This window comes from Bufo bufo, chromosome 8, assembly GCF_905171765.1.
Source record: "Bufo bufo chromosome 8, aBufBuf1.1, whole genome shotgun sequence".
Taxonomy (NCBI): Eukaryota; Metazoa; Chordata; class Amphibia; order Anura; family Bufonidae; genus Bufo; species Bufo bufo.
Window position 1 is genome coordinate 50,351,209 of NC_053396.1, and position 27,836 is coordinate 50,379,044.

The window sequence follows — 27,836 nt, forward strand, 5'->3', positions numbered from 1 at the left end:
ATAGCACCCGCCCTGAATCCTGACCCATTCATTTTAATGGGTCTGTGTACATAAACGTTTTTATTTTTTTACGCATCAGTTCTGCGTTGGGGGAGAATCGCAACATGTTCTATATTCTGCGTTTTTGTTTTTTTCACGCAGCCCTGGCACCATAGAAGTGAATAAGGGCTTCAATGAAAAACGCATTGCATCCGGAAGCAAGGGGCGGGTGCGATGCGTTTTCACTGAAGGTTGCTAAGAGATGTTGTTTGTGAACATTCCGTTTTTTATCACGTGTGTGTGAAAAACACATTGCACTCGCGCGGAAACAACTGAACGCAATCGCAGACAAAACTGACTGAACTTGCTTGCAAAATGGTGCGAGTTTCACTGAACGCATCCGGAGCCAGTCCGTCACGCTCGTGTGAAAGAGGCCTTAGTGGTGACACGTCCTCTTCAAAGGGTTTCTGTCACCAGATTTAACCCCATTAAACTGGCTGACTTTAGCAGACCCTAACTCTCCTAATCATATGCTTCTGGATGTCACCGTTACTGCACAATTTTGACTTTTATAATATGCTAATTAGCATTTAGGAGCGGGGGGGGGGGGTTGCCCCTACTCCTAGAAGCTCCATTCGACCACCTCAAGTCACGCCCTGCCGTCCTCGATTGACAGGGCCAGGCAGCGCTTGTCTCCTCCGGTCGGCCCTGTGTGCTGGGACTGCGCATGCACGAGATTTATCCAGCACACAGGGGCGGCCGGAGAAGATGAATGCTGGCCCTGTCAATCAAGGACGGCAGGGCATGACTTGAGGTGGTCAAACGGGGGGGGATATGTTATTAGCTAGACTAGAGTATAGAGGCAGTTTAGGGTCCTGGGAGGTCTAATATCTTAATTCTCTAGATTAGGTCTCAAAGGATATATCACGGACCCCAGTTGTGTTTTGTAGTAGTGACAGCGCTGGGACGGCACAATACAACAGTCCCAGATCAGAGATTGCCACCACCTTCTTTGTGGTATTTTTTTCCCCGTGGATTATCTGTGGCTCACTGTATATACCATGAACAGTTTGCTGATTGCCCACAGTGTCTGTTGGGGGATGGCTATATTTTCTCTAACCTTGGCCTTGTGTTTTATTTTATGTATGTAAGGGATACGTCATGTTTTAACCAGTATATGAATAAATTTTTGTTGTTTTATTTTTAAAGCCGTCCATTCTATTCAGTGAACCACTGGGAACTGGACATCACCACAGCAAGCCTGAGGAACACCAACCCCCTCTCTACAAAGTGTTGTGCCATTGCACAGTCCCACAAGGTGAACCTCTTGGCTTTTTACTTACCATGGTCCTCCCAATGTATGCTTCTCCTCTCTATTCGTGCATTCTAGGAGAGTGGCTATTGGAATACTGTATTTTCTCTATTCTGGCCACTATAAACTGCTGACAGCGCTGTGAAGGCGATGGAGGAAGGAGCAGTGTAAGCACACCTGGGGTGATGTCACCAAGAAATTCATTTATTAGGTTAGGGCTACATTGCGACATCACTGTGTAGCCCTAGCCTTAATTTCCCTGGTGCCATGGAGGATGTCTCTTCAGGTTCAGTGTTCTTGGCAAATTGCCCTGAGCACTTCCCCAGCCCTTCCCCTCAGCTAGAAGTGATGACTATGGAATGCTGCCCAACCCCTGATGAAGCCAGTAAAGCTGGCGAAACACATCGGGGGCAGTCAGTAGATTTTAGGTGTCTTTGTCCGGTCCTACGTAGCTTGTTGGCTTATGTTACATTTTCTCTCAAATGATTGTCACCGATAATGATGCAACGCCATACACTGGCTAGATATCAGATGCTAGTGAGCCATTTGGCTTATTCTGGCATATGCAGGGCCATAGCATGCTAGTAGTGTAGCAGGGTTAGTGCACGTCCCTGCCAGCTACATTGTTCAGCACCATACGATCACGCTACACGTATGGACGGGACACGGCGGTTTTTAACCCTTTGTGGAGGCTCACTGAGCTACTTTTACTGTGATCATTAAAAGCTATATTTTATAGGGAAACATTATTATCTGGGTCAAGTTTTGGGAATTAAGCCTTGCGGCTTATGTATTTATTGATTTAAGTATACCCAGGGAGGGTCCATTAGGTTATTCTCTGATTGGAATCTAAAACTTACATGTCTTGACACCTCAAAACAGCTGACAGATCCCCTTTAACTGGGTTTTCTGACATCTATCCTGAGAAGAGACCATCAATATCAGAATCTTGGTAAACCCTTTTTAAACTGCTATAAATTGCCCAAGTCAGAGAAATTCCCTTAGCTGTAATTAATTTTTGATGGTATGGCCTAAACTAAGTGCTTGTCATATTGTCAGTTCGTGGAAATCCTTGGTGAACTTGCAATAATATACTTCTTTTCCCAGGACTCTAAGGATGTTGCCTCTTCGCCCCTCTCGGCCAACGTTATCCAAAGCGTCCCGCACAGGAAAACCTGTTACTGTGGAGAATGTTCAGCCTGTGAAGGTATCATCACCTAATAACTTGTGTGTAGATGATGTTGGAAAATAATATTGTGGTTTCATACAGGTCCAAGGATGGGCCAGTTTTAGCCGCAACACTAGATAAGTGTGTGGGATTTCTTTTTGCACAGGAGGACTGTGTGCAGACGAAGCGTTCCCCATCATCCCCACAGGGTGGAGCAAAGAAGAGATCTGCTTTTGGGGACATCACCAATGTGAGTATACACTATCTTATTCTATACTCTTATGACTGAACTACTAAAAAACATCTGACCTTCCACAAATACAGGAGAAGATAGGATGTTCCCTTCAAACCAAACCCACACTGGGGAATCAGGTACGTGCTGCGACCAGCGGCAGTTTGTTCTTGTCGTTTTTCACTGTCACTTTTCTTTTTTGTAAGAAGAACAAACTGTTGAATACAAAATAAGACCGTACTTCCTTGGATAGTATTTCAGGACACAGGTAGACGCCATGCTCTCTAGTGTATAGACACAACAGCTATATTTCCTATATAACAACTCACCATTTTTGTAAGAAGTGTCATTTGATAGTAAGATGATCACAGAGGCTTCCACTGCTAAGACTGTGATAAATTGGTATCTCTGAGGGATCCTGGCAGCAAATGTTTATTTCCCTGCAGCTCCACCAAAGTAGAAACTTATTGAAAGAAATGGACTTCTGTGGTCCTCTCAAGTGAGAGATTTTCTTTGTAACTGCTGAAAGTCCTGAATGTGGACCACCCTTCTGTTTAGGCTACTTTCAAATCTGCGCTTTCCCTTTCCGCTATTGAGAGCAGTCATAGGATCTCAATACCGGAGGAAAACGCTTCCGTTTTGTCCCCATTCATTGTCAATGGGGACAAAACGAAACGTAATGCATTCCGTTCCGTTTGGTGGCATCCCCATTGCGGACAGACTAACGTTGCAAGTAGCATTTTTCTGTCCGCCATGTTGTGCGGAGCAAGACGGATCTATCATTACTCACAATGTAAGTCAATGGGTATGGATCAGTTTTCTCACACAATAAAAAACGGATCAGTCTCCCATCGACTTTCAGTGGTGTTCATGACGGATCCGTATTGGCTATGTTACAGATAATACAACCGGATCCGTTCATAACGGATTCAGGCGGTTGTATTGTTAGTAACGGAAGCGTTTTTGCTGATCCATGACAGATCCAGCAAAAATGCTGGTGTGAAAGTAGCCTAACTTATTTCCTAAGAGGGTACTTCAACATGGTCCAAATGCTGACAATGGGGTCTTTCTCTTCCCCTTCTGTGTTACGTGCCTCAACCCACTGTGTTTGGAGTGGATAGGATGACACTGTAGCCTAGCCAGAGCACTTCCATAGTAAGCAACAGGACAGTATTGGGGGAGAATGGAGGGAAATTTTGAGTTTACCCCAGACAGACTTTACAAAGGAGTTGTCCAGCCTTTGGGAGTTTAACTGTCCCCAGCAGCGTCCTGTACGTATTGAAAATTAATACTCAACTGATCCTAATTGCTGTAGTCTATGATCTTCCAGTTTCTGGCCTGTGAACAGGTAGGGTTGCATGTGCTGCTGCCACCACTGACTGGCCTCAGCAGAGAAGTGCCCTCAAACGGCATATGGCAGTCATTGACTGCAGCAGCACATGTGACTGCTAGTGGGCTGGAAGAGCAATTAGAAAATCTCCCAAAGGTTTCAGAAATTATAACTGACTGGTAATCCAAGCCTGGTCCTTATTTGAGGTCCTGTTCCTAAGGCTACATCCACACGGCCAAAACTATTTTGCGGTCTACAAACTGTGAATCGCAAAATGCTGATACCGTCCGTGTGCACCCTGCACTTTTCGTGAGTTCTGTTTTCAAAATGTTCAAAACGTTTTGCGGACAAGAATAGGACATGTTCTGTATTCCGTAAGAATGCGGACAGCACACGGATGACATCCTTGTGCTGTCCCCTTTTTTGCTACCCTATAGAAATTACTGGGTCGGCTTACAAACCACAAAGAAAGCAGATCAGACGCGGACCAGTAATGCACTTGTGTGAACCAGGCCTAATAGTGAGTAGTAAATGTGAAGCACAGTAACTTTAAAGGGGTATTGTAGAGCATCATTTTTCTGCCACTGCTCCTGTCCGCTCCTCTCCACTTCCTGTTCTCAGGCCTCATACTCTGTAAAGTTGCAACTAGGGATCAATACAGTAAGTACTACTTGTCTATTTTACCCAGATCTGGCCCCATTTTTAATTAAAATTATTCCCCAGAATACCCCTTTTAAAGAGGACCTTTCATCGCAGAGCATCACAGCCAGAGAGGTTTTTTCTCCCTGGCTGTGACGCTCTGCATTGCGGTTGGAGAGCGCTACAGCTAGGGGAGAAGGAGACGCCCACGGAGAGAGACTGCATCTCCTCCCCATTATCATACTGAGAGCGAAATTTGTGGGGGACCATAACGGGGCGCAGGAGCGCTATCTTGAAAAACCAGGCAGGGTGGCAGCACAGCGGGGGGTACCCCGCAGGTACAGATATTTATCTCACTTACTACAAACCCATGAAAGGTCCTCTTTAAGGATCGCTTTGGAGCCAGTCATTATGTATTTTATATTGCTTTGATGTTGTGGTTTTCACAAAAAGAATAATATTTTTTACAGGCTAACAAAAATCAGCAACAGCTTCATAAAAAGAAAGATGGACAGAAAGCTGCTCTTAAGAAGACAAGAAATATAGCCGTCAATGGAGTATTAAAAAATAATGAAATTAAAGTCAGGAGGTGAGATGTATATATGATTGACATGTGCGCCAGAAACTGAAGGCTACTACAGATGAAGGCTGGCGTAGACTTCAGCTATAACGGCCGCCACTTTCTGGTGAAAGTTCTAATAAATCTGGCGGCTGAGAGAAGCCCCCGCTTACTCGACACTTCAGAAAAGAGCTAAGAAGCTTAAAAAGTCGCAAGTTATGTTACACGTATGGCATGCTCCATAATTTGCAACTTTTTTATGGACATTGATAAATGTGCCCCATTGTATTTTGTTAGTGCCAATTTTTAGGTATTATGTTTTTTGTCTAAAATCCGAAGTATAACAAAAATTAGGAAAAACTAGCAAGATTAAAAAATGTATACTTTTAAGACAGACTAACCACACAAAGTTAGTTTTAACATTTTCTATGTGTCTACTTTGTTGCCATTATTGTTGGAAAGTACTTTTATTTTTTGGGGGGTGTTTGTTTGTTTGTTTGTTTGTTTGTTTTCCCCCAGAAAATTTCTAAATCCTATTTTACTAAGAACCAGTTCCGTTCTGAAGGGGCTTTGAGAGGCGTATCTATTAGAACCCCGATAGATAACTCCATTTTGCAGCCCTTAATGTATTCAAAATTTCCAATTTTACCCTTTAGGTATTTCACAGGAATTAAAGGGTTTCTGTCACCAGAATTACCCTCTTAATCTGGCTGACATTAGCGATCTTCTAATCTCGGCAGAATCTAACTCCTAATATGTTTAATGATGCACAAATGCACTTACTGCACAAATCTTACTTTTGTAATATGCAAATTGGCCTCAAGGTGCGGGAGGGGGGGGCTCCATTCTCCCACCTCATTCCACGCCCTGCCGACCCTGTGTGCTGGGTAAATGGCATGGTGCAGGTTTGAGATTAAGGGCTCTTTCACACCTGCGTTCTTGTCTTCCGGCATAGAGTTCCGTCGTCGGGGCTCTATGCCGGAAGAATCCTGATCAGGATTATCCTAATGCATTCTGAATGGAGAGAAATCCGTTCAGGATGCATCAGGATGTCTTCAGTTCCGGAACGGAACGTTTTTTGGCCGGAGAAAATACCGCAGCATGCTGCGCTTTTTGCTCCGGCCAAAAATCCGGAACACTTGCCGCATAGCCGGATCCGGAATTAATGCCCATTGGAAGGCATTGATCCGGATCCGGCCTTAAGCTAAACGTCGTTTCGGCGCATTGCCGGAGCCGACATTTAGCTTTTTCTGAATGGTTACCATGGCTGCCGGGACGCTAAAGTCCTGGCAGCCATGGTAAGTGTAGCGGGGAGCGGGGGAGCAGTATACTTACCGTCCGTGCGGCTCCCCGGGCGCTCCAGAGTGACGTCAGGGCGCCCCAAGCGCATGGATCACGTCATCCATGCGCATGGGCGCTCTGACGTCATTCTGGAGCGCCCCGGGAGCCGCACGGACAGTAAGTATACCGCTCCCCCGCTCCTACTATGGCAGCCAGGACTTTAATAGCGTCCTGGGTGCCATAGTAACACTGAAAGCATTTGGAAGACGGTTCCGTCTTCAAATGCTTTCAGTACACTTGCGTTTTTCCGGATCCGGCGGGCACCTCCGGCAACGGAAGTGCATGCCGGATCCCAACAACGCAAGTGTGAAAGAGGCCTTACCCAGCACACAGGGCCGGCAGAAGAAGACGAATGGGGGCGTGTAATTGCTCCTAGAGACTAATTAGCATATTGCAAAAGTAAGATTTGTGCAGTAAGGGCTCTTTCACACGGGCGGATGCCGTGCAGGAAATCTGCTGTGTGAAAGAGATCCAAGCCCCGTTCCGGACAGCAGGGACACGGAGCATTAACATGATTGATAATGCTCTGTGATATTTTTACTACAAAATCACAGTGAGATAAAGTTGTCACTCTGATTTTGTAGTAAGAAGGTCAGAGAGGCGCAGAGCATTATCAATCATGTTAATGCTCAGTGTCTCTGCTGTCCGGAACGGGGCTTGGCTCTCTTTCACACAGTGGATTCCACGTACGGGATCCGCTTGTGTGAAAGAGCCCTAAGGGGGACATCAATAAACCTAACAATAGCAGAGTTAGATTCTGCTAACATTAGCACATCGCTAATGAAAACCAGTTTAAAAGGGTTGAAGAGAGGTGAAATGTAAAAAAATAAATAAAAAATATATATATCTTTCTAATACATATTACTGGTTTGTTCACAGGCACATCAAATGATTATAAAGAAACCAGTAATATGTAATAATTTTCTAAGCATAGACCTCTTCTCAATATAGTAAGGTTAAATGAAGGAGTAGAAAAATAAGTAAAGAAAAAAAAAAATCTAGAAGTCTATCCTGAGATTTGAACACAGGACATCTACAAGCAAGGCTGACCACTTCCTCCAGGATACACCGTTATCATATTGAGAAGAGTATTTAGGAGCCAAATAAAATTTTTAGTCGCCAAATCGAAACCGAATCAAATCACCCGCCTCCTTTATTTGTATTAACAGGTCAGTTATCTTCATTGGTGGCGCAGTGGCCACAGCCCCTCCCCTCCTCCTCCCGTCTCTCTTTTTTAGCGGCGGCGGCAGCACAAGGGGGAGGGAGAGACTCCTTCACTGCGCTGCTGAGAAGAACATTGGCGGCGGGGCAGAGAACTATCAGCTCCTGTGCCCGGCCGCTGTATTCAACTGCAGAGCTGCAGCGGTGGGTCTAGTCGCAAATGGCGACAAGACTAAAAAGTCTTGTCGCCATTTGTAAATTCTAAATCGCATTGGCGACTATTTTGGTCGCCTTCTGGAGCCCTGATATTATATATATATACATACATACATACACCCATACACCCTTGGCATGTTGATGTCTAGCCCTGTCAATGAAGGAGAGGGTGGAGTATGCAGAGCACAGGGGTGTTACAAAAGCAGTGCTCCAAGGTAGGGCTGAAACGATGACTATTGAATCCAGTAACTTGACATAAAAAAAAATTGCATCAAAGATTCGCGTGTGTCATGTGACCACGGAGCACGAGTGAAGCTATTACTTACTGCTCCGTGGTCACCCGCTGGACGGCACCACGCTTACATGCACTATGACCTGACACATATAAATAAATGGGTCAGTCTACAATAAAATGCTGATCGCACATGGATGCAAAATACAGTCTTGTGTGAGGCCTAATTGCCTGTTCGGCAGTGGAGGTAAGAGCTGCATTTACATGCAGCAATCTCCTCCACTGTATGGGGATGAAAAATGGCAACGGTTATCGCTCATCCTCATACAGACTTAAGGGGGGGACATTTATCAAGACTGGTATATCCTTACGCCAGGCTTGATCTCTCTGCATGGGTTTACGCCAGTGACAGGCTGGTGTAAACTTCAGCTCTAACTTCTGCCACTTTCTGGCGAAATTTTCTAGCAAATGCGGCGGACAACGCTAAATCCAACCCCTTTTTCTTACCACTTCCGAAAAGTGCAGAGAAGCCTAAAAATCTGCACATTATGGTGCACATATGGCGTGCACCATAATGTGCGACTTTATTTTTTTACACCACTGTAGTGGTGTAAAGGGCTTAATAAATGTCCCTCACTGTTTCTGGGCAGCAGATCACTGTTCACACTGCACGATCTACCACCCAGAAACTAATGTGCACATATAATATCATTTTACCTCATGAACGAGTGTTTACCTGGTTTATCGGGTGATTTTTCAGCACATTTACATGGGCCTGTTATCAGGAACAAGCGTTCGTACTAACATTCGCTCTCTATGACCGGCACGAGAATTGTGTGGTGTAAATCCGCCATTATCTTCGCTTGTACTATTGATTTATATAAAGTTGTGTGAAAAGTTAGTGACCATTTAAACAATAGCACACTTCTTCCATAGACTACTATATACATTACATCTATAGATGATAGATTTAGGGCTATGCTCACATTCCATTTGAAGCCTCTGTGGGTAACTGTCAGGTTTCTCGGCAAGAATAGCACAAGACTTGGCTCTATTTGTGCCACTAAAACACAAACAAACCAAGTCAATGGGATCCATTGTGCGATGGGTTCAGCACAGCAGCTTTGCTTCCATTATGAATGGAAGTCGTGGCACCTATGTGGACAGAGCTGGTTGTCATTTTAAGCCCCTTGCTTACTCATGTTTGATACTTAAAAGTCTGTTTCCATCTAGTTTTGCTTATGGTATCTTGTTTTATTGACTTAATGTTCTTATGTTTTCCTCCACTAAAGGGCACCAAGAAAAGTTGCCATCTCAGATGTAGATGTCGGGCTGGTGAAAGAAGAAAAAATAAGCAACGAAGACGTTAAGTCTGAGCCAAAAGTGGAAACTGATCTGAAACGGGTATGGTGGACAATGAAAGTGAATGTTTGTGCTGTCCTGCTTCAGACATTTAGTTATTTGTATATATACACTACTCACAAAAAGTTAGGGATATTTGGCTTGTGGATGACATTTCGGGGTGAACCTAAAATGCACTCTAACCTTTACAGGTGAACTTGAAGTGACCTCCTCTAAACTTTTGAATGAACATGTCCAACTGATCAATGTTTCAGTACTTTTTGCACAACTTGCTGTTCTCTAACAAGGAGCTTAACAGCAAAATCCACAACAGGTGTTTCATCTGTGAAATTGGTATTGGTATTTAAACAGTCCTCCTCATCATGCTGTTCACATTTGCTAGATGACTTGCAAGGATACCTAACCACAGGCATCATAGTCCTTGCATGGACCAGGGAGCATCTACGCTGGACGAGGGACCAGTGGCCCTTAGTGCTGTTCACTGATGAAAGTTGATTCACGCTGAGCAGAAATGATGGCCACCAACGTCAAATAGAGCACTATGCATCAGCCACTGTTGTCACCAGACGAGCCTTGGTGGGCAGGTGTGTCTAGTCAATACAGAACTTCCCTACACTTTGAACTGCTTCTAGGACGTACCGTTCCTGAGATATTCCCCAAAAATGCATTAGCCAATAGAAGCTTTGTCACATGACCCTTATCAGCCAATAGAAGCTTGCAGGTCCTCCAGCCTCCACATACACTTTTACTCCAGGTTTCCATAACAACCCAGAAATTTATCTTCACTGCTGTAGGTCAGCTTTAAAGGAAATCTGTCACAAGGATAATCGCTGTTGAAGTAAAGCCTTAGCCTAATAGCACTTAGTACCTTATTTCAAGACGTGCCTTTGTTCCAGCAATAGATGTTTTTATTCTCTGAAAATCCATTTTATCTGGTATGCAAATGAGCCAGTAAGAAGGAGCCCAGACACTCCTCCTGCCACAATGTGTCCGCCCCCAGGGCCCGCTAAGGCACGCCCCTGATCCGGTTAGGCCACGCCTCCTCCCACTGCTTAGCCTACAGGGATTGAAAAAATTAAGTTAAAAATCAACTTCTGTATTGGAATGCATTGGCTGTATGAGTAATACAGTGAGTATTACTCATACAGCTTCCGGCCTGTGAGATCCAGGGGGCTGGATCTAACAGGCTCGTCACCGGAAGGCAGCGCGATGCCTTCCTTAGACATCGCGCTGCCTTCCATGCCATCGGGTCCCCCCTACAGCCGCACGCTGCCCGCCGGATAAGGTAAAAGCCGCAAACCGCAGGTCTGAATTGACCTGCGGTTTGCAGCGATCGCCGACACGGGGGCGTTGTCACGGGACTTCCCCCGGCGTTGCGATTTCAGCGGACATCCTGTTGCAATTAACCCCCGCCGAAATCGCGATTTAAAGTTAGGACGTACCGGTACGCCCTGAGTCCTTAAGGGGGTTAACGGTGAACTCCACGGCGCCTGTCCGTTTAATAGTGGGCCCCTGCCCCCCATGCATGTAGTAGTGTAGTTATGCCGTCGTACGTTATATGACTGAATATTTCAGGACCTGCGAACTGCTAAAACCCGTGATCAGTTATAGCAACCTGGAGTAGGACCTGTGAGCTTCTATTGGCTGATAAGGGACATGTGACCGTATGTATAGCAGGATTTGAGAGAGACTTGCAGGCTTGTATTGAATAATGCAGGTCATTTTTTGGGCATATCTCTGGAACGGTATGTCCTAGAGAGCTGAAACCCCCCGCAAGATTTCTTTCCAGGTAGCAAGGGATGTGTATACCAAGTTTCGTTGAAATGGATGGTTGCGTTTTTGAGTTTTTGTGGAACATGCATACATACACATATCTACGTCCCTTCTTTATATTTATATATAATGTGTCTATTTGCAGGTCTTTCCACCAGATGTGGAGGATATTGATAAAGACTCACTGGATGACCCATTTTGCAGCTCTGAGTATGCTGAGGATATATTTGCTTACATGCGTAAAAGAGAGGTACGTTTAATTTTTTTTAATTTTTATATTTAGAAATAAAGTGTATATTCCCCCCCCTCTTCCCTAGTAGTGTAGCTATAGGTGGTGCAGAATGAGGGGTCCAAACCTTGCACAGAAGACGACCCCAATACCAGAACTGGCAGTAAAGGGTAGAGGTCTTTCCCCATGAGTTAGATAAACTGTAAATGCCGCGTTTATATACTTATCTCCCTTTTGGGCAGTATGGGCTTTGGATTAACTACAATCTAGATAATAAAGAAGCTAAACCTAGCAATGAGGAATAAAAGTGCACAGGCAGCAACTAATGTGGTCTGTGCCAAATCAGAACTAACCCCGGCATTTTGCTGCTGCTTTGAGGTGAAAAAAAGGCAACTTGACGGCAACGTCTGAATATACTGAAGGTTTGGCTTTGTTGAAGAAAGGATATTAAGGGGTTATTACTGGTATTTATAGCTTTTTATTTAGTTTTTCCATATGCTGGGTTTAGATAATGTTAGTGTATATTTCACTTCTAATGAACTGAAGTCATTGTTGTTTCTTATAAGTTTGCATACCGCAATAGTACAGGTCTAAGGGTACTTTCACACTTGCTGTTTTCTTTTCCGACATACAGTTCCGTCTTAGGGGCTCAATACCGGGAAAATAACTGATCAGTTTTATCCTAATGCATTCTGAATGGAGAGAAATCCGTTCAGGATGTCTTCAAGTCAGTCTTTTTGACTGATCAGGCAAAAGATAAAATCGCAGCATGCTACGGTTTTATCTTCGGCCAAAAATACTGAAGACTTGCCTAAATGCCAGCATTTTTTTCCATAGGAATGTATTAGTGCCGGATGCGGCATTCAAAATACCGGAATGCTGGATCCGTTCTGCTGGTCTGCGCATGCGCAGACCAAAAAAAAGGTGAAAAGAAATAGATGCCGGATCTGTTTTTCCGGATGACACCAGAAAGACGGATCCGGCATTTCAATGCATTTTTTTGACTGATCAAGCAATTTTAAGACTGATCAGGATCCTGATCAGTCTTACAAATGCCATCAGTTGGCATACGTTTTGCCAGTTCCGGCGAGGGAACTGCTTGCCGGATCACTCTGCCACAAGTGGGAAAGTAGCCTAAAGAAGATGCATTACAGAATTTCTTATCACAGGAAAATGCTTCTTTCTCGTCCCCATCCTTCCAAAATTAACATTCTCTGCTAAGGGCCCCTTTACACAGGCTGACAATCAGGGCAATTATCAGGATTTATTCCCAATAATTGCCGTGTGTGAAGGTGCTGCAGATCTCTCCCGATGACTGTGCAAATGTTTGTTCATCGGGAGAAAATGTTGTTGTTACGTTCTCCTTCAGCGCTCTCTCGGACCGTTACAGCTTCTAGCAGTAGATTGGGCAGCTGGGGTGGAACTCCTCATGTAAGACCACCTCAACAATGTTACTGAGGTTAATGGAGAAATAAGAAAAAGATCAAACAATAGGTGGCGCTATACAGATACATTTTATTGAATAACTCAGTAGTTACTGTATAGGAATTATTTTTATTTCATGCAATTAAAAAAGTATTCAGATGCTGGTATGAAAACTGTAGAATATTTTTCCTGGAACAACCCCTTTGTCTTGAGAGACACGACAACTGTCAGCTCACTGAAGTATCACATTACATATTGCCCGTAGAAGACTATGGAGAGGTGAGGGAGAGTCACCTGCACTATTGTTCTATACAAAGTTTGTTGAAATGAAGGTGACCATGTAAGTGCTATAATACTTTCCTCCCATATTTTTTTTCATGAGTTTCCTTTTTTTTGTTTGGTATTTTGAAGGAAAAATTTGTGCTTTCTAATTATATGGAGTCTCAGAAAGATGTCAGTAAAGAAATGAGAGCGATACTGGTGGACTGGATGGTGGAAGTGCAGGTTAGTCAAATATTCTTCCTCTACAGGGGCACGTTTACCAATGCGATCTTTATACTGACGAGCAATCCTCAGGATAGGTCATTGGTATCTGATCTGTGGGGGTCTGACACCCGGCACCTGTGCCGATCAGCTGTTTGAGAAGGCATTGGCTTTCTCTGCTCACCAATCGTCGTACATAATATAGCGGCTGTGCTTGGTATTGCCGCTCGGCCCCATTCACTTCTATGGGGCTGAGCTGCACATGACACATGAACGTATGGTCACTGGCCTAGGGAAAGCTGAGAAAACTTTGCCATGCTGTGTCTGTAGCTCCCAAGCACTGCAATCTGAGCTGCGGAAACCAGAGAACCGTCCCACTCTGCTTTCTCCCAACCACCTGGCGGTCGGGGCTTAGTTCCATCTTGCCGGCGAGAGGAGACAACCCTTTGTTCGGCCAATGCTATCCCTCTACTCTCACATACACATCCATATCCAGGTTCAGTCGGGGTGAAGGGGGAAAAGCTGCTGCTAGACACTTTAGGCAGTGGCTTATCTTCTGGGAGAACAAAAGGATCGGGTGAAAATATTCCCTTCGCCCTATCCTTCTCTCCCTGACAAGAGATCTTGGGAGAGTTAGGAGCTCCCCACACACAATAAACTGTTGGCCGATTAATTAACTCTCATTTGCGTAATCTTTTTGTTTGATTTGCATATATACAGGTATTGTATGGACTAGGGAGGGAGCCGTTGTAATCCCAGATTGGAATCTGCTTATTTTAGGCCGCTTTCACACAGTCCGTGTTTGATCAGTGATTTACATCAGCGATTTGAAACCATTTCCGGGTCAGAAACACAGAACAGGAGCAAATCTTTCCATTACACATTCGGTCTGTTTAGCCTTCATTCCTCACGGATGGAAATCACTGATCACACACTGACTGTGTGAAAGCGGCCTTTGGGTGCAGCCATTAAAGGGATTGTCCAGGCTTTTAATATTGATGACCTATCCTCGGGATAAGTCATCAATATCGTATCGGCGGGGGTCCGACCCCCAGCACCCCCACCAATCGGCTGTATGAGGAGTCTGCGCGCCCTGTTCACTGCTTCCTGTACAGCAGCGGTGACCAGGAAGGGAGATGGGGAGACAGCACACCTGTGGAAAGGTCATCAATATTAGAAGCCCGGAAGACCCCTTTAACAATCAAGACTGACTAAACAATGTAGGCCTGCTGCAGCTCAAACTGCTGCGTGATGTTTGGTTGCAACTGCAGCACAGCTGTGCCATGTGGTCCTAGCCTTTAGCTGGTATCGCACACTGCAGCACAGCTGTGCCATGTGGTCCTAGCCTTTAGCTGGTATCGCACACTGCAGCACAGCTGTGCCATGTGGTCCTAGCCTTTAGCTGGTATCGCACACTGCAGCACAGCTGTGCCATGTGGTCCTAGCCTTTAGCTGGTATCGCACACTGCAGCACAGCTGTGCCATGTGGTCCTGGCCTTTAGCTGGTATCGCACACTGCAGCACAGCTGTGCCATGTGGCCCTAGCCTTTAGCTGGTATCGAACACTGCAGTTTTTACTATAGTTTTCCAGATCAAGTTAAGTGTAGCCACGTCATTTGTATCCTGCCTTAGGGCTCAGGCACACAAACATATTTTTGGTCCACACATCGGATGTGGACCCATTCACTTTGACGGGGCCACAAAAAATGCGGACAGCACACTTTGTGCTGTCCACATCCATATGTTTGTTCCGTGGCCCCGCAGAAAAATAGAACATGTCATATTCTTGTCCGTTTTATAAAGGATAGGACATTCTGTTCCGTGGAATGCACACAGACGGTATCCGTGTTTTGCAGAGTAGAGAAACGGCAACAGCCGTGTGATTGGGGAGGTGGCTGAAAGCCGTGGTGACATATGGTCTCGGTGGTATTTCAGTTGTTTGCTGTGGCCACGTGATTTTTCTGGCAAACTGCACTTTTACCAGCAAAACTGCAGCAGCGACATGACATTGTGTATTTCAATGTTGAGGGTTGAAGTTTTTCCCCATCATTCTGCACCCTATACCCCATAATGAGAAAGTGAAAACACAATATTCGAAATCTTTATAAATTTATTGAAAAGGCAAAATTAAAACATTGCATTGACTTAAGTATTCAGAGCCTTTATTGAGTACTTAGTTGAGGCCCCTTTTGGCGATTACAGCCTCCAGTCTTATTGGGTACGATGCCACAAGGTTTACACACCTGGATTTGGGGGCTGTCTGCCGATCTCTGCAGATCCGCTTAAGCACTGTCCGGTTGGATGGCGACAGCTATTTTTAGGTCTCCCAGAGATATTCGATTGGGTTCAAGTCATGGCTCTGGTTGGGCCACTCAAGGACATTCACAGAGTTGTTCATAAGCTACTGCTGTGTTGTCCTGGCTGTGCACTTAACAATATCTCTGTACTTGGCTCCATTCAGCTTCCTCCTCAGCACTGACCACTCTCCTTGTCCCAAATAATTAGTTTGGTGGGGCAGCCAACTCTAGGAAAAGTCCTGGTTGTTCCACACGTCATTTTTGAATTATGGAGGCCTCTGTGCTCTTGGGAACTTTCAGGGCAGCAGAGATTATTTGTGCCCTTCTCCAGATGTGTGCCTCCACATAATCCTGTCTCTGCTCTACAGGAAGTTCTTTCCTCCTCATGGCTTGGTTTTTGCTCTTCATATGCATTGTCAGCTGTAATACCTAAAATAGGAAGAGCTGTGTCTCTCCAAATCATGTCCAATTAACTGAATTTACCACAGGTGTACTCCATTCAAGGTGTTGAAACATCTCAAAAATGATTAAGAGAAATGGGAGTCCCCAGAGCTAAATTTCAAGGGTCATAGGAAAGGGTCGGAATACTTATATCCATGCAAAGTTTCAGTTTTTCCCTTTTTTAATAACTTTGCAAACCTTAAACAATAGGTCATTTTCTGATGACACATTCATGCTATAACCTGGTCCCCACCGCTGGGTTCTGCCTCCATTGTTTCCCGGCCATCTTTGCCACACAGGTGACAGGTCACAGATGCATCCAGTGATTGGCTGTGGCTTTCATGTGGTGCCCATCAGAAGGATGTTGATGCTAGCGCATTGTGGTGCTGCCGAGGCTACTGGGAGCAGTGGTGCTGGAACCTAGCGGCAGGGACCAGGTAAGTATGAACCCAACCAAGGTTTGGTTGCACTCTGAGGTCTATTTAACTTTTGGATAACCCCTTTTAAAGGCACACTGGACAAGGATTAAAGGGTGGGTTTTTTTTGTTTTTTTTGTTTTTTTTTCTCTAAATTGAGGTCTTGGAAAACCTCATTAAATCTAATGCCTCACATCTTTGACTTTTCACTTGATCATGATGGTGCTGCCAAATTGACACTCTTGGATGCTGTCCTTTGCAGCATGTTTTTCCCCTTTGCTGGCGTGTGGTTCTTTGTGCTGCCAGAGGAGCATAGACCTGCACATCTTAGGTGCTCTTGTCATTAGGGTGTGTCGTACACAAACAGAAGTGATTCCGGAGCTTTGCAATCTACAAACAATAGTAAGAGAAGGCAGTTTCACCACAACAGTTCATAGCAATCTTGTCCACTATCGGCTTAATTTCAGGCTCAAGGTCCTTCAAACACCACTTCCTTCTGCTTCTGCCAGGGTACACACATAGTAGCGTGTTGCTCTGCATCCCTTATTTGTGTGTTTCCTGGTTTCAGTCCTCCCATTTAGACTTGCACTACACCTATGTAGAAATCAAGGGAGATAAACACCACTGGGCATTGCCTTCCAGATCTGTCAAGGTAACAAGCATTTTAATAAGCTGATTAGATATAAAAGGCTATGTACACCTTCGGAGGTAATTTATTTTTATTTTTTTATGATTGCATTTTACTCATTTTTGGGCTAAACATTTTTTCAATGGGTCTTTATTAAAACATTGAGCTGTTCTGTCACAATGGGTTAATGGTTTCTCTAGCTTTTTGAATGGTACTTTTTACCTTCAGTTTCTGCCATAACCTTTTATCTAATTTACTAAGGCTACTTTCACACTAGCGTTCGGGGTTCCGCTTGTGAGTTCCGTTTGAAGGCTCTCACAAGCGGCCCCGAACGGATCCGTCCAGCCCTAATGCATTCTGAGTGGATGCGGATCCGCTCAGAATGCATCAGTTTGGCACAGTTTGTCCTCCTGCTCCGCTCAGCAAGCGGACACCCGAACGCAGCTTGCAGCGTTCGGGTGTCCGCCTGGCCGTGCGGAGGCAAACGGATCCGTCCAGACTTACAATGTAAGTCAATGGGGACGGATCCGTTTGAAGATGACACAGTATGGCTCAATTTTCAAATGGATCCGTCCCCCATTGACTTTCAATGTAAAGTCAAAACTGATCCGTTTGCATTATCATGAACAAAAAAAAAAAAATTTTTTTTTTTTTTTTTTTCATGGTAATGCAAACGGATCTGTTCTGAACGGATCCAAGCGTTTGCATTATAGGGACGGATCCGCACCAAACGCAAGTGTGAAAGTAGCCTTAGATGTCTTAAACACTTTATTTAAGCCACATTCTTATCAGTAAGTGTTTATAATGTCAGAGCAGAGATAAGGAGCTATCAGGTGAGCTGGCTGCCTGAAAAGGGAGAAAAATTAGATTCTACTACTAGAGGAACGCAAGGCTGTATAGAAAACAGGGCTCCATATGTTTAATAAAGACCAATTAAAAAAATATTTTTTTAGCTCAGAATTGGTACAATGCAATAATAAAAAATAATGGCCCATAGGTGTACATAGCCATTAAATCTATCACAAGCAACTTCTATATCCAACTGTTAGGCCCCTTTCACACGGGCGAGTATTCCGCACGGGTTGAACGCATTGCACCTGCACTGAATTCCGACCCATTCATTTCTATGGGGCTGTTCACATGAGCGGTGATTTTCACGCATAAACATCACTTGTGCGTTGCGTGAAAATCGCAGCATGTTCTATATTCTGCGTTTTTCACGTAACGCAGGCCCCATAGAAATGAATGGGGTTGCGTGAAAATCGCAAGCAAGTGCGGATGCGGTGCGATTTTCACGCACGGTTGCTAGGAGACGACCGGGATGGAGACCCGATCTTTATTATTTTCCCTTATAACCTGGTTATAAGGGAAAATAATAGCATTCTGAATACAGAATGCATAGTAAAATAGCACTGGAGGGGTTAAAAAATAAATAATTTTTTAACTCCCCTTAATCCACTTGATCGCGCAGCCGCCATCTCCTTCTGTCTTCATCTTAGCTGTGTGGAGGAACAGGACCTGTGGTGACGTCACTCCGGTCATCACATGATCCATCACCATGGTAAAAGATCATATGATGACCGGAGTGACGTCACCACAGGTCCTGTTCCTCCACACAGCTAAGATGAAGACAGAAGGAGATGGCGGCTGCGCGATCAAGTGGATTAAGGGGAGTTAAAAAAAAAAATTATTTATTTTTTTAACCCCTCCAGCGCTATTGTACTATGCATTCTGTATTCAGAATGTATTATTTTCCATTATAACATGGTTATAAGGGAAAATAATAGCAATCTACAGAACACCGATCCCAAGCCCGAACTTCTGTGAAGAAGTTCGGGTTTGGGTACCAAACATGCGCGATTTTTCTCACGCGTGTTCCCGCAACGCACCTGCACATTTTCCCGCTACGCCCATGTGAAAGAGGCTTTAGAAGAAAGGGTCTTCTCTTCTCCCAGAAACAGCATTACTCTTGTCCATGGGCTGTGTCTCACTGGGCATGAACAAGTGTGGCACCATTTCTGGAAACAGTAGGTTTTTAATAGCATTTTTCTGCGCTTTTAGTAGTGTCTTTGAATGTTTTTTGTGCTGTAAAAACTCCAGCTCCAATATTAGCTGAAAATCTAAGGGAACTGTGAAATGCAGGACACACAAGTGTATTTTGCTACTGATGTTTTGTTAATTAGGTTGAATTAGTTTTCTTGTTAGCCCTAGTGACTGAATATTTGGCCTGTTTTTCCAATTCTCGATTACCAGTGTTAATTCAAGATCGGGCAACTTCTTCAGTTGGGGCAAGGGTTTATATAAGATTTCCTTCTCTTACAATGTCATTCTTCCTTAGGAGAACTTTGAACTGAATCATGAGACTCTGTACCTGGCAGTAAAGCTGGTCGACCATTACTTGGCTGTCTCGGTTATTGTTAGAGAGAAGTTGCAGCTGATTGGATCTACTGCTGTGCTTATTGCTTCTAAATTTGAGGTAAAGTTTTAAATTTTGTATAAAATGAACATTCCTGTATTCTAGCATATGAGACCCCACAACGTCTGAGGGTATGTTGACATGGCTAAAATCTACAGAACAATCGGTAGTGAAAATTCCGTAGTTTTTGGTGGCAGATTTGTAATGTGGTGGTTTTATAGGTATTTTTACAAGCTCTTTTTTCTCCCACGAAAGAGAACCATCTCTCCAGCGCCACCTATTGGAAGTGGCTCCCTATATGAGCCAAGGTCTGACTAGACAGCTGTTCAGGGTGCTTGCCCCTCATTAGTACGGAGCTGGCGATGTCTTGGAAGCTTTTTAGAAAAGTTTTTGAATGAGGTTTTCTGCTTTTCCATTGACTTCTATGAAATACACAATCAAATTTGTTTCCAAGAAGTAATGTCACTTGTCAAGTATTTTTATTTTTTTCTTAGTTACGTGAAAAGATGGCTCACCACTAGGGTTGTTTCAATACCAAAATTTTGATTTGGTTTTGACACCATAAAAAAGTATTGCAATACTTGATACCACGCGGGGAAAAAAAGCCCAAAAAATCTGCGTGCATTCCGCATTTTATGGAACGTCTGGCCCATAATCTAGCAGTCCTATCCTATTTTTGGGGGGAGACAAGGTGACTAAAGAAAATGGCGAATCGCGCAGTTTTTCTTCTTTTTTTTTAAAAATCTTTTACAGCGTTTACCGATTTTTTTTTTTTTATTTTTATTTTTTTTATTTTTTTTTTTTTTTAAAAATATTTTTAATAGTTTGGACTTTTCGGACGTGGCGCTATGCAATTAATTTGTTATTTATTGTTTATATATTTTATATGTAAAATTGGGAAAGGGGGTGATTTATACCTGGTGTAGTTTTTTTTATTTGTACAGTTTATTAAATAACTATTTCCCCCCTTAGGGGCTAGAACCTGGGATCTTTTAATCCCTTGTCCTATTCACCCTGATAGGACTCTATTAGAGTGAATAGGACTAAACACTCTCCCTGTTGCCCTGTGCATAGTACACACGGCAGCAGAGAGATTACCATGGCAGCCAGGGCTTCAGTAGCGTCCTGGCTGCCATGGTAACCGATCAGAGCCCCAGGATTACACTGCTGAAGCTCCGATCAGAAGCTGACATTGCACCACCAATGAGAGGAGGTGAGGGGACTCTGTGGCCACCAATGATTTTAATACTGGGGAGGGGGGGAAGGCGCACTGCACCACCAATGTTTTTAATACTTTGGGGGGGAAGGGGGGGGCTGATGGGGTTAATTGCCGTGGATTGCAGCGCCCTGTCAGAGGCAGGGTGCCGGCAATGTGTTTCTGCCGCCGACTGTAGTTGTATATTAAAAGTTTATTATCATTACTGGCGCAGTGGCCACAGCCCCTCCCCTCCTCCGCGCTCTCATTGGTGGCAGGGGGGAGGGAGAGACTGCTTTCTTCTCCCCATGCTGCTGAGGGAACATGGCCGTGCTGAGAGCAGTGTGATCCATGTTCTCTGATACTAGGCTGTGCAGTAGCGCAGCCTAGTATTGATTTTTAAAAGGCAAATCCCTGTATCATATCGATACAGAGACAAAAGTATTGAAAGTTCGATACCCGAAACATCCTTACTCACCACACGTATGTGGCTGCCCTCTTAATTTCTGTGGGGCCACCAAAAATGTCTGAGCTGGCTCAGGTAGTTCTATTGGCTCTATAGAAGTAAATGGAAGCAGTGGCCTCGCAAGCGCTGTGCGCACCCATTAATTTCTATGGGGATGCCAGTAGAAATGCTTGATGGTGGCTGGAGGACCCAGCACTGCTGGCCATCACTTTGCTGGCTTAGTTTTCACCTGTGTTTATTAGAAAGGTGCGGGTCCTACCTCTGGGATCCTAGCAATATGCCCCCATTGTCTGAGGTGGGCATACCCCTTTAATGCATAGTTAAAGTATTTTTTTTTTTCCCCTGATAAGATTTTGGACCTCCTGTAAAATAGTTCTCTTTCAGAGACCTTATTCATCTATTCTTTAAGTACACAGTGTCACTAGACGACGCTTCAAATTTCCTGCAGGAACAATATAGTTGTGAATGGCCCCCAATCAACTCAATGGGTGACCATATTGTACTTGGCCGTGCTGGGTCCTATACAGCAGGAAGGAGCACTGCAAGCTGTCCATCGTAATACACATGTACAGGGGTTGTACTGAGCAAACAACGCAACTTTTCCTGTTTTTAATGCGTCTGGTTCATCAGAAATCTTTAAAATTATTGTGCATTTTTCCAGGTGGGTCTGGTTATAGGCAAATCTGCACCGGCGATATAGAGAGAGAGTCTATGTCTATGTGTGTGTGTAAATATATATATTCAGCCAAGAAATCGTTCCTACTCCGCCAACGCATGCACCGCTTTGTCCTCCTACCTTTTAAACCCCCCCCCCTTTTTTTTTTTCTACAGGAACGTTGCCCACCTTGTTTGGATGATTTCCTTTATATCTGTGATGATGCTTACAAGAGAGAGGAACTGGTGGCAATGGAGATGGACATCTTGCAGAAGCTTAACTTTGACATAAATATCCCTGTTCCTTATCGCTTCCTTCGTCGTTTTGGAAAGGTAACTGCCATGTTGTCAGAATGAGTGTGGCCGTCTCGCCAGTCCAGTCGGCACAATTAGGGGCTATAAATCTTCCACCTGTAATTCTTAAAGGGAACCTGTCACAAAAGAACCGCATAACATGCAGAAGAAGCTGAGCAGATTGATCTACAGTTTTATGGGAAATTATTCAGTAAAATCTGTAATTTATTCCTTTAATTCTCTGCTCTTTCTGACTTTATTGTTCGTGTGGGAGGTGTTATCAATGATTGATGGCAGTCTGTGTAAAGGTGGGTTTAGACGAGTTTCTGGGCTCAAACAATAATTGGCGCAGAACACACAGGCTACTTTTACACTAGCGTTGTTTGAATACGGCGTTCAATTCCCTCACCGCAACTGCCCACCGGATCTGGAAAAACGTGTGAAAACGGATTACATTTGAATCCTGATCAGGATTTTGATCACCATGAAAAAAATGCATTGGAAAAAACGGATCCGCCATTTATGGACTTTAACTTTTTTTTCACATTTTTCGGGTTTAACGTGCAAAAGCCGCATCCGGTTTGACAGAACACACGGCGCCATATCCGGCGTTAATGCAAGTCAATGGGAAAAAGACCGGATCCGGTGTTCAGGATTTTTGGCCGGAGGTAAAAATACAACATGCTACGGTTTTCTGAAAAGACTGAACTGAAGACATCCTGATGCATCCTGAACGGATTGCTCTCCATTCAGAATGCATGGGGATAATCCTGATCAGTTCTTTTCCGGATTTGAGCCCCTAGGACGGAACTCGGCGCCGGAAAAAAAAAACGCTAGTGTGAAAGTAGCCTTAGATGGGCAGGTTATCGGCAACATGTGTTTTTAGTTTAGTGGGGGGGGGGGGGGCGCGCTGTCATTGTTTGTTTTTCTTAATGACTTTAAATGTAAAATCTAAAAAACGTTGCATATTGGTCATCAGCCTCTCAGTTGGTGTTCTTTACAAGATGAAAAACTTTTTCTTACTCCCTATGGAATGTCTTCTCTCACAGTGTGCCCATGCCAGCATGGAGACTCTTACGCTTGCAAGATACATATGTGAGCTCACACTGCAAGACTATGACTTTGTTCAAGAAGGCGCTTCCAAAATGGCTGCAAGCTGCTTGCTTCTTGCACTGAAGATGAAAGACTTGGGGGAATGGGTGAGTGTTTATGGCCTAAATGGAGGCAGTACTTACAGGGTTTTCCACCTTTTAGATATTGATGATCTGTCGTCTGACGCTTGCACCCAGCGCTGGAAACATAAGAGGATGGATCTGGAAGCAGAAGGCTCCCTCCATTGTATAGTGGCTGTGTCGGCGTGCTGCGGTATTCAAGTAAACTGGAGCTGAACGGCTGCGCGCTGGCGGATAGCGCTTTTTGCTCCCAGCTTCGTCCACTGTTAGGTTTCCAGTGCAGGCACCACTACTGGTCTGATATTGAGGACTTTTCCTGAGGATAGGTCCTCAATGTGCAGAACCTGTGTAAACGATCACTGCGTTTAATTCTATATATAAAGGGGTTATCAGGGAATGAATATTGATGACCTATCCTGATTTATGATCAGCTGTTAGAGACTATGTGACCTCACCGTACATTGGTCACATGGTCTAGCTGCAGCTCACATTGATATGAATGGGGCTGAGCTGCAATACCAAGTAGAAACCCGCTATACTGTGTACAGTGTTGAGATTGGTAAGCAGTCAGCTCCGCTGAGCACCACAGCTCCCTAAAACAGCTGATTGATTTTATATTGGTGACCTATCCTGAGAATAATGAAAAAGATAATGTAGAGCAGCACCCACGGGCCTTCTCGGCCTTACCGGAATGCACTAGCAAACCACGACCGCAGATCCTCAGCAGTCCACAGATTAGCGTTCAAAGAAACGGTAACGGCAGCATCTCCAGATATTCTTTATTGGACGTGCTTCAACGAATGTGTACAAAAGTTGCAACGTTTCGGCATGTAGACACATTCGTTGAAGCACGTCCAATAAAGAATATCCGGAGATGCTGCCGTTACCGTTTCTTTGAACGCTATCCTGAGAATAGGTCATCATTTCCTGGATAACTCCTTTTACTGGACTACTGAAAGTGGTAATATGATTAGGAAATGAATGACCAGTAGTCTGCATAAGAAATGCTGCATTTCATACTGGTTTGGGGATTTGGGGGGTATAAGGGAAGAATATATTTGGATTTTGTCCCTTTTGTCATGTGGTTTTATTTTGAGGGGATAGGTGGGATCGGATCATCCAGTAATCACATTCTGTACAGATTTTTCCAGTCTTTGATCAGATTGCAGGACCACAGTTTGGATACCACTGACACATATGTCTGTGTCTGGTCATGAACAGAACTGTACTGAGCCCGATGATTTTTGTTCCTATAAAATTGAACTTGGACTGTATTGGGGACAGTTGTGACTGAATCTATGTGGTGTATGTATATGTGTGTGTGTGTGTGTGTGTGTGTGTATATATATATATATATATATATATATATATATATAAGTTTGGTCTCATCCCAGATAATTTGTAGAATTTTTTGAAATGAAAGCCAATTTCTTCTTACCTTTATTTCTTCTTTAGACGGCTACCCTACGGCATTACAGTGGATATCCGGCAATGGATCTGTTGCCTCTTGTAAAAAGGCTAAACTTCATGATTATGTGTCAATCAAATGAAAAACTGAAGGCAGTAAGGAGCAAATACTCACACAGGTAACTAAATCCTGAGACCTAGCTTCCAGACCCTCAGTGATGTCGCTTTATTCACATTTCAGACACCATTATCAGGGTCTGTATCCATGGCTGTGTTCACCTGTTTAGAACGCACCCTGGCTGCTTTTATTGACGGAGCCAGGCAGTGGCAAAGCATCGAGGGAGGGGCTGGTCACAGAAAGGAGTGGAGCTTGGGTGCAACAAGAGCAACCTTATTGCACAAAAGGCCTAACTTTAAAACTACATTGCGGCGGGGGTTAATCTGAACAGGATGTCCGCTGAAATCATTCAGCGGGTATCCTGTCACAACGCCCCCCCCCCCCCGGCATCGGTGATCGCAGCAAACCGCCGGTCAATTCAGACCTGCGGTTTGCGGCTTTTACCTGCGGTTGCGGCGGCGGGTGGTGCCATCAGGTCCCCTTACGGCTGTAGGGGGAACCCGATAGCATGGAAGGCAGCGCGATGCCTTCCTTAGGCATCAGCGCTGCCTTCCGGTGACGAGCCTGTGAGATCCAGCCCCCTGGATCTCACAGGCCGGAAGCTGTATGAGTTTTACTCACTGTATTACTCATACAGCCAATGCATTCCAATACAGAAGTATTGGAATGCATTGTAAAGGATTAGACCCCCAAAAGTTGAAGTCCCAAAGGGGGACAAAAAATAAAGTTTTCCCCCCAAAAAATTAAGTTTCAAGTAAAAATAAACAAAAACGTAATTTTCCCCAAATAAAGTTAAAAAAAATAGGGGAGGGGAGAAAGAATACATATTAGGTATCGCCGCGTCCGTATCGACCGGCTCTATAAACATATCACATGACCTAACCCCTCAGATGAACACCGTAAAAAATAAAAACTGTCACACGCACCCCATAATAGTGCCAATAAAACAGTCATCTCATCCCGCAAAAATCATACCCAACCCAAGGTAATCGCCCAAAAACTGAAAAAATTATGGCTCTCAGACTATGGAAACACTAAAACATCATTATTATTATTATTATTATTATTATTATATTTTTTTTATTTTTTTTTTGCTTCAAAAATGAAATCGTTGTGTAAAACTTACCGTGACAACCTGGTCTATAAAAATCTTACATGATCTAACCTGTCAGACGAATGTTGTAAATAACAAAAAATAAACTGTGCCAAAACAGCTAGATATTTATTGTTACCTTGCCTCACAAAAAGTGTAATATAGAGCAACCAAAAATCATATGTACCCTAAACTAGTACAAACAATACTGCCACCCTATCCCGTAGTTTCTAAAATGTGGTCACTTTTTTGGAGTTTCTACTCTAGGGGTGCATCAGGGGGGCTTCAAATTGGACATGGTGTCAAAAAAAACAGTCCAGCAAAATCTGCCTTCCAAAAACCGTATGGCATTCCTTTCCTTCTGAGCCCTGCCGTGTGCCCGTACAGCGGTTTACGACCACTTATGGGGTGTTTCTGTAAACTACAGAATCAGGGCCATAAATATTAAGTTTGGTTTGAGTGTTAACCCTTGCTCTGTAACTGGAAAAAAATTATTAAAATGGAAAATCTGCCAAAAAAGTAAAATTTTGAAATTGTATCTATTTTTCATACATTCTTGTGGAACACCTAAAGGGTTAACAAAGTTTGTAAAAGCAGTTTTGAATACCTTGAGGGGTGTAGTTTATAGAATGGGGTCATTTTTGGGTGGTTTCTATTATGTAAGCCTCACAAAGTGACTTCAGACCTGAACTGGTTCCTAAAAATTGGGTTTTTGAAAATTCCTGAAAAATTTCAAGATTTGCTTCTAAACTTCTAAGCCTTGTAACATCCCCAAAAAATAAAATATAATTCCCAAAATGATCCAAACATGAAGTAGACATATGGGGAATGTAAAGTAATCATTTTTGGAGGTATTACTATGTATTATAGAAGTAGAGAAATTGAAACTTGGAAATTTGCAATTTTTTACAAATTTTTGGTAAATTTGGTTTTTTGTATAAATAAAAATGATTTTTTTTAACTTCATTTTACCAGTGTCATAAAGTACAATATGTGACGAAAAAACTATCAGGATTAGTCAAAGCATTTTAAAGTTATCACCACTTAAAGTGACACTGGTCAGATTTGCAAAAAATGGCCAAGTCCTTAAGGTGATATAGGGCTGAGTCCTTAAAGGGTTAAGTTCTCAAGAGTTCTGCAATCCAGCGGATTGGTAGTCATGTATATTTATCATTATTACATCTGTGCTGTGACATGCAGAAAGAAGAAATGTGCAGTTATATTTACTGTGATGCCGTCCATGTTACTAACTGACCTTTTCTCTTACTGTTACAGGGTATTCTTTGAAGTTGCGAAACTCCCACCCTTAGATGTGCTGAAGCTAGAAGAATTTAGCTAGATGTTTTAGTTAAATTTGTCTGGATCAGTTATCTGCCAGATTTGTATATACAGTGTAAATATAAGAACTTTTCTATTATATGGTTACCCCATTATCCAGCTGCCTAAGAGCTTTTCTATGTACAGTCTGTTTATAACCCTTTGTATAGAAGATTGAGACCAGAAGAGAGAATACATGGATGAATTAGTGTTGTGTGTGTTTACTGTGATTATTATAGATATAGCTGGAATTATTTTGGTCTTTTCTTTTAAATGATCTTAGATTCTGTCCAATTCATGTTCCTGTTAATGAATCCCAAATCCGTCTTTGACATAAAGGTCAAATATTTACTAAGAAGACGGTGTAGAAAAGACCTGTATCTTTAGTTATCTAAAGGATTTGTACAAAGATGAAAATTTAGCCCTATTCCACAGTTTAGGGGATCGGCATCTGTCCCCACTATTGGACCCCCAATAATCC

The 27,836-nt window shown here is 43.6% G+C and overlaps 1 protein-coding gene across 2 annotated transcripts; it reads left to right on the forward strand.

Moving 5' to 3' along the window:
* The first annotated feature begins 1,172 nt into the window (after positions 1–1,172).
* CCNB3 (cyclin B3) lies at positions 1,173–27,836 on the forward strand. 2 transcript variants are annotated; one of them, XM_040442708.1, is made up of 13 exons: positions 1,173–1,297; positions 2,399–2,498; positions 2,626–2,709; positions 2,784–2,831; positions 5,131–5,249; positions 9,462–9,573; positions 11,450–11,554; positions 13,370–13,462; positions 19,562–19,699; positions 22,132–22,287; positions 23,298–23,447; positions 24,876–25,006; positions 27,314–27,836. In XM_040442708.1, exons 2-13 carry the CDS (start codon positions 2,409–2,411, stop codon positions 27,375–27,377), a joined length of 1,290 nt encoding a protein of 429 aa, XP_040298642.1. In that variant the 5' UTR covers positions 1,173–1,297; positions 2,399–2,408; the 3' UTR covers positions 27,378–27,836. The 2 variants fall into 2 exon arrangements, with proteins under 2 accessions (XP_040298642.1, XP_040298643.1); XM_040442709.1 differs by lacking the exon at positions 2,784–2,831.